Source organism: Onychostoma macrolepis, chromosome 20 (assembly GCF_012432095.1).
Source record: "Onychostoma macrolepis isolate SWU-2019 chromosome 20, ASM1243209v1, whole genome shotgun sequence".
Classification (NCBI taxonomy): domain Eukaryota; kingdom Metazoa; phylum Chordata; class Actinopteri; order Cypriniformes; family Cyprinidae; genus Onychostoma; species Onychostoma macrolepis.
Window position 1 is genome coordinate 27,833,341 of NC_081174.1, and position 7,164 is coordinate 27,840,504.

Sequence of the window (7,164 nt, forward strand, 5' to 3'; positions counted from 1 at the left end):
ACATTTGTGAGAATGTTATTGTCAGATTTCATTGGTGATTTCAAATATGAAATGTAATGAAATGAGCATGGTGAATAGCTTTGATGAATTTGATGTTTCCCCACTCAGATAGATAGGAGTTGTACTTGAATGACTGAAATAGCTGCCCGAGAGGCATTTCAAAGATGGCCGCTGAGTGAAATCACTTGCCTTGAAAGGACTTTGAAAAAAATACACCGAAACTATCTCCAGGGTTAGGGTTTTTCGTTCATCCTCACTTTTCGCTCAGTAAGATCTTTGAGTGAAGAAAAGCAGGTCATTTTCAAAACCCAATAAACTGTCATTTGTTGGTTGTACATTTAGACCACAGGCTGCATTTTGCATGTTTTTTTATTTATTTATTTAAAAATCATTTTCTCTTGAAGAATCTCATAGTTCTTATTCTTAAATTTCTAAAACTACTGTTTTTTTTTTATTATTGGTTTAACACATTTCTAGATTCTGCTTTGTATAAGCCAACTTATGTTTGAATTTAGTTTTTTAGTTTTTTCTGGATGAACCAAATCAGTTGATCTCCCAGCTGCATGTTCCTCTCCCATGATGCTGCCGGTCTTGAAAAAAGTCAACATGTCAAGTGTATAAAAGGCAGCATGGGTTGTAGCATGTCTTTATTGTGGAACCTCCAGGAGTGAATGTAGACTGTTTTTCAGGTGATGAGCAATTCAGGGCTGCTGAAGATACATATTACATATTTGAATCCATGAATCCTTATACTAAGGAAGTCACAAGGAAAAATACTGTGTTTGCATGTTTCATCCAAATACTGAAGAATGCATCTAACAGCAGTGAACCAAAGTGATGTCTGTCAGGAATATTTGTGTCCAGAGAGATCTGTTTCTTTATCTGTGTATGTGATTCTGTATGTGGCCGCAGCAGCTGTGTCTCTGCTGACCGTGTGTGGAAACCTGCTGGTCATCATCTCTGTGAGTCACTTCAAGCAGCTCCACACACCTGCTAACATCCTCATCCTCTCTTTGGCTGTTGCCGATCTCCTTACTGGAGTTGCTGTGATGCCATTTCATTGGACTTTGTTGATTGAGTCATGTTGGACTTCTGGACCAGTGATCTGTTCGGTTTTCAATTTTGTGACTTTTCAAGCGACAAGTGTGTCTGTTCACACTGTGGCTTTGATAGCAGTTGACCGGTTTTTGGCTCTAAGTTCTCCTTTTCTCTACTCAGAGAAAATCTCACCCACTGTGATCTGCATAGCAACTTTATTTAACTGGTTGTTTTCACTTATTTATAACTTCACTCTTCTTTACCTCAATGGAAACTTCACTAATGTCATGTGTCCAGGAGAATGTCTTTATATTATAGATGGAGTTTCATCTCTCATTGATCTTTTGATTGTGTTTCTTATGCCATGTACACTCATTATAATATTATACACTCATGTTTTTGTCATTGCTAAGAGACATGTGACGGCTATAAGAGCGCTTCAGGTTCACAACAGCACAGGATCCTCCAAAAACAGAGTCAGTGACAAATCAGAGCGAAAAGCTGCTATACTGCTGGGGATTCTGGTCTTTGTGTTTCTTCTGTGTTTACTACCGTATTATATTTGTTCCTTAGTGATACCATACAGTAATGCTGAATTGTTTTATATCAGAAATGTTGCTGTAATGTTTTTCTTTCTGAACGCCACCATTAATCCTATAATTTATGCCTTATTCTATCCCTGGTTTCAGAAAAGCTTAAAATTAATTTTCACATTTAAAGTGTTCAATAAAGACTCATCCCTGATGAATGTGCTCTAAGTCATTGAATGTTTCTCCTCTTTTTTGTGTTGTTTATTTTTCAGATAGTACATAGCATTTCTCATCATTATTTAGTCATATTAAACATGACTGTGAAAAATGGATAGTGCCAGAATATTGTGGGGGTTTTTTTCTTTTGTCATATAAAGTACAATTTACACAACCTTTAAAGTCTTGACTACAAAATAGCTATTGAATAATGGTTGAAGACTTTTATACTGCTAATGCAGGCTGAAACGAAAGCCACCGCCCCCCGGAGCACAATTTTGACTAATGTGGGAATGTGATTTTGAAAGCCATTTCCCCCAGAAAGTGACTGGGCTAGTAAGGAGTAACAGTTGGTCTGATTTTGTTACGAGACCTGGCAACCCTGCCTGAGAGCATGCACAGCAAGTTCCCTTTCAGTCGGTCACTCCGAGTCACGTCGGTGACCGACAAATTGGGATCTCGCAAGAGAGACCAATCCACTTCAAGTGTAACTAAACAAATCAATGGACATTGGCATGCGGTATTTCGCATCTGGGTGCCCCACCCCGCAGCGCGGGTATAAGAGGCAGCAGGTGCACCGCATTAATCACACAGCCATATCACCCTGCAGCCCACGGAAGCTAAGCAGGGCTGAGCCTGGTCAGTACCTGGATGGGAGACCTCCTGGGAAAACTAGGTTGCTGTTGGAAGAGGTGTTAGTGAGGCCAGCAGGGGGTGCTCACCCTGCGGTCTGTGTGGGTCCTAATGCCTCAGTATAGTGACGGAGATGTTAATGATGAGACGTTAAACCGAGGTCCTGACTCTCTGTGGTCATTAAAAATTCCATGAAACTCATCGTAAAGAGTAGGGGTGTAACCCCGGTGTCCTGGCCAAATTCCTTCCACTGGCCCTTGTCAATCAATAATCCCCATCCACTTGATTAGCTCTATCACTCTCTCTCCTCTCCACCTGTAGCTGGTGTGTGGTGAGCGGACTGGCGCCGTTGTCCTGTGGCTGCCGTCGCATCATCCAGGTGGATGCTGCACACTGGTGGTGGTTGAGGAGAGACCCCCCACATGATTGTAAAGCGCTTTGGGTGTATAGCAATATATAGCTATATAAATGCCTCATTCATTCATTCATTCGTTCATTCATCTTTTCGCTTCGGAGCCGAGTGGTGGTGCATCATTATTGCTCTCTCTAGTGCGAGCGTTACGGCAACAGCAGCGGTGGTCACGGTCTCGCGGCTATCGAGTTCGTGCTGACAGCCACACCAAGAGTGTGCAGTGGCCAGTTTCCCTGCATGCTTCAGCACTAAAGGAGCATTTCTCTAAAAGAGCAACACGGGTGATCAGAGGTGATTTGAGGATCACAGTGAGGGCTTCCCCAAGTTCCTCACCCCTCAAGCACTCCGTAGCCAGTGAAGCTGCCGACAGAGCGCGCTGGGCCCTCTGCTAGACAGAGTGCACCATGCGTTTCCTTCGGTGCCCCCTCTGACGACCAGATGTTGATCGCTGCATCGGAGGGCGAGCCCTCTCTCTCCGGGGATGACGACCCGGCTGCGTTGCCCCCTTCGGGTATGGTAGCGTTGTCCGATCTAGACCCAGAGATGACGGCCATGCTTTCCCGGGCCGCCGAGAATGTAGAGCTCGTGTGGTACTCCACGCCATGGCGTTACTGCAGGTCCACCAGGCCAAAGCCCTGAAAGACCTGCACGAGGGTGGTCACGAGCAACGCAGAGAATCTCTTTTCTCGGCATGGAGTTGGATTCGGTCAGCCAGACAGCACGCCTTACCCAGGAACGTGCTTAGTCGGTGCTGAACTGCCTCAAGACTTTATCAGGCAGCACAGTGGTCTCACTGAAATATTTTCAGAGGCTCCTGGGGCATATGGCGGCAGCTGCTGCGGTAGTTCCGCTCGGTCTGCTCCATATGAGACCGCTTCAGCAATGGCGCTCACTATCGCTTCAGCACGAGCACCGTCCACTAGACGGGCCTATGCTTTGAAGTGGAACCTGTTCGTTGAATGGTGTTCCTCTCACCATGAGGACCCCCGGAGATGTTTGATCAGAGCCGTGCTTTCCTTCCTGCAGCAAGGGTTGGAGCGTAGGCTGTCCCCCTCCACCCTTAAGGTTTACGTTACTGCTATTTCTGCCCACCATAACCCCGTAGAGGGGAGGTCGGTGGGGAAGCATGATCTGGTCATCAGGTTCCTTAGGGGGGCCAGGAGGTTAAATCCTCCTAGGCCTCCCTCCCTACCCTCTTGGGATTTGGCATTGGTGCTAAGAGCCCTTCGAGCCTTTGCAGTCAGTCGAGTTGAAGTTTCTTTCTATGAAAACCCTATTCCTGACTGCATTGGCCTCGATCAAGTGGGTGGGGGACCTGCAGGCATTTTCGGTCGACGAATCGTGCCTTGAGCTACGTGCCCAAGGTTCCTACCACTCCCTTCAGGGACCAGGTGGTGAACCTGCAAGCGCTGCCCCTGGAGGAGGCAGACCTAGCCCTAGCCTTGCTCTGTCCTGTATGCACACTGCGACAGTACATGGATAGAACTCAGAGCTTTAGGACCTCAGTATAGCTCTTTGTCTGTTACGGAGGACAGCAGAAGAAGAAGGCTGTCTCCAAGCAGAGGATGGCCCACTGGATGGTGGATGCCATCACCTTGGCCTATGAAGCACAAGGTGTGCCCTGCCCGCTCAGGCTGCGTGCTCACTCCACTAGGGTTGTTGCATCATCCTGGGCGCTGGCTCGTTGGTGCCTCTCTAGCAGACATCTGTAGAGCTGCGGGCTGGGCGCTCCTAACACATTCGCTAGGTTCTATAGCCTGCGTGTCGAACCGGTTTCCTCCTGTGTTCTCACCTCAAACGGGTAGTGGCCCGGTTCAGAGTCGTCTTGTGGCATCCTTAATGCCTAAATTCTCCAGAGAGTTCCCTACCGGGTTAACCCTGTCGAGTCCTCCAGCACTCCGGCGGCCAGACGTGGCAGAGTGTCCGGCTCCAGGCCTTCAGCCAATGAATTCTTGAAATCTGGTGTGAGGCTAGTGCCCATATGAGTGACCCTGTTTGGATCCCATATGTGTATTCCCACGGAACGCTTACTAGGGCTGTGTTTTCCCTGGCAGACTGCATTCTGCCGTCTCTACATGATGCAGCCTGAGTCATCTCAGAGACTTCCATGTGCAATAGGGTCCTACGGTGTTACCTCACATGAGTAAATGTCATTTAACGCCCTCTGGAAGGAGGTGACTCCGCAGTGTGCCTCTTCCACGTAGTTGACCTTCTCTGTGTAGAGCCCGGTCCTATCGTCTGCCTTAGGAAGGTCCAGGGGGCCTACACAGGGCACTGGAGGGGGCAGCTCCTGTGGCGTTTTGGGAGGGATCTCAATTCGTCAGTCACCAACGTGACTTTTGTCATGTTTTTTATTTTTGTAACTCAGAAATAATGAATACTTTTGCAAAATCACTTACCGTAGTTGTTCCAGTTATATCAATAGCCCTTAACAACTGGCTTAACAAGCTACTTGACAAAAAATAATCGCCTATATACTATCAGAGTAGGTGCTACATGACAAAGCACTTACTTTGTTACCATTAAAATATTTTAAATAATTTTAAAGTATGCATTTGTGTAGTATAAACGCAAATCCAGATGTACATCTTCTAGGTTGACATTGCCATTTGACTTAAACCGTTATTCATGCTGCTTCCCTGCCATTTATGAACCCTTTCTTGTGCTTCATGTGAGAGCAATGTGTAGTAAAAATGCGTTTTGCATATACTGTGTATTCAAAGGGATGTTTGAAAACAGACACGATTATAAGTATAAACATTTATGATGAGATTTACATTTCAGATGTTTTTCAGATGCTCTGTGTGACACTTTTCTAAATCAGTTGATCTCCCAGCTCTATGTTCTTCTCCCTTGATGCTGCTGGTCTTGGAAAGAGTCAACATGTCAAATGTATAAAAGGCAACGTGAGTTGAAGATCGTCTTTATTGTGGAACCTCCAGGAGTGGAGATTGTGTTTCAGAGCAGATACAAACAGCGTCTTCAGAGGTCTTTATATTGGACTTTATATGATGGGAGTCACATGGAACGATACTCTGTTTAGATAATTTTTCCAAATACTTCACAATGAATCTAACAGCAGTGAACCAAAGTGATGTTTGTCAGGAATATTTGTGTCCAGAGAAATCTGTTTCTTTATCTGTGTATGTGATTCTGTATGTGGCCGCAGCAGCTGTGTCTCTGCTGACCGTGTGTGGAAACCTGCTGGTCATCATCTCTGTGAGTCACTTCAAGCAGCTCCACACACCTGCTAACATCCTCATCCTCTCTTTGGCTGTTGCCGATCTCCTGGTTGGAGTTTTTGTGATGCCACTGCATTTGTCTTGGGTCATTGAGTCATGTTGGACTTCTGGACCAGTGATGTGCTCTGCTTTAAAAATTGTGAATTTTCAAGCGACAAGTGTGTCTGTTCACACTGTGGCTCTGATAGCAGTTGACCGGTTTTTGGCTCTAAGTTCTCCTTTTCTTTACTCAGAGAAAATCTCACCCACTGTGATCTGCATAGCAACTTTATTTAACTGGTTGTTTTCACTCATTTATAACTTAATTCTTCTCTTTGTTAATGGAAACTTCACTGATGTCACATGTCCAGGAGAATGTATTGCTATTATAGATGGGGTTTCATCATTTGTTGATCTCATAATTGTGTTTCTTATGCCATGTACACTCATTATAATATTATACACTCATGTTTTTGTCATTGCTAAGAGACATGCGACGGCTATAAGAGCCCTTCAGGTTCACAACAGCACAGGATCCTCCAAAAACAGAGTCAGTGACAAATCAGAGCGAAAAGCTGCTATACTGCTGGGGATTCTGGTCATTGTGTTTCTCTTGTGTTTACTGCCGTATTATATTTGTTCTTTAGTGATTCCATACAGTGGTGATGATTTGTTTCATGTCAGAGATGTTACTGTAATGGCTTTCTTCCTGAACTCCACTATTAATCCCATAATTTATGCTTTATTCTATCCCTGGTTTCAGAAAAGTTTAAAATTAATTTTCACATTTCAAGTGTTTAATAAAGACTCATCCCTGATGAATGTGCTGTAAATCACTAAATATAAGAAAGAATGTTTCTTATTTTATACCTGATTTGCCTATAGGCAAATGCTTTTGTCATATATTAAACTTGACTGTGAAGACATGGATATTGTTGTCAATCATGCCTGTATAACAATGATAGTGGGGGGAATTTTATTTTCCTTTTTGTAATTAGCACATCTCATGTATTTCATGTTTTGTTTGTAATAAACAGAAATGTTGAAGAACAAAACAATTATGAAACAAAACTATTAATGAAAAGGTATATATATAAGCAAGGCATTGTTTGAA

At 44.3% G+C, this 7,164-nt stretch overlaps 2 protein-coding genes across 2 annotated transcripts; both read left to right on the top strand.

The window, feature by feature from the left end:
* The first annotated feature begins 215 nt into the window (after positions 1-215).
* On the top strand, positions 216-1,796 carry LOC131527324 (trace amine-associated receptor 13c-like). The gene has a single exon (XM_058756350.1). It carries the CDS (start codon positions 810-812, stop codon positions 1,794-1,796), a length of 987 nt encoding a protein of 328 aa, XP_058612333.1. The 5' UTR covers positions 216-809.
* Positions 1,797-5,117: 3,321 nt separating this feature from the next.
* Positions 5,118-7,164, top strand: LOC131527323 (trace amine-associated receptor 13c-like). Its single transcript, XM_058756349.1, has one exon. The coding sequence runs from the start codon at positions 5,896-5,898 to the stop codon at positions 6,880-6,882; it is 987 nt and encodes a 328-aa protein (XP_058612332.1). The 5' UTR covers positions 5,118-5,895; the 3' UTR covers positions 6,883-7,164.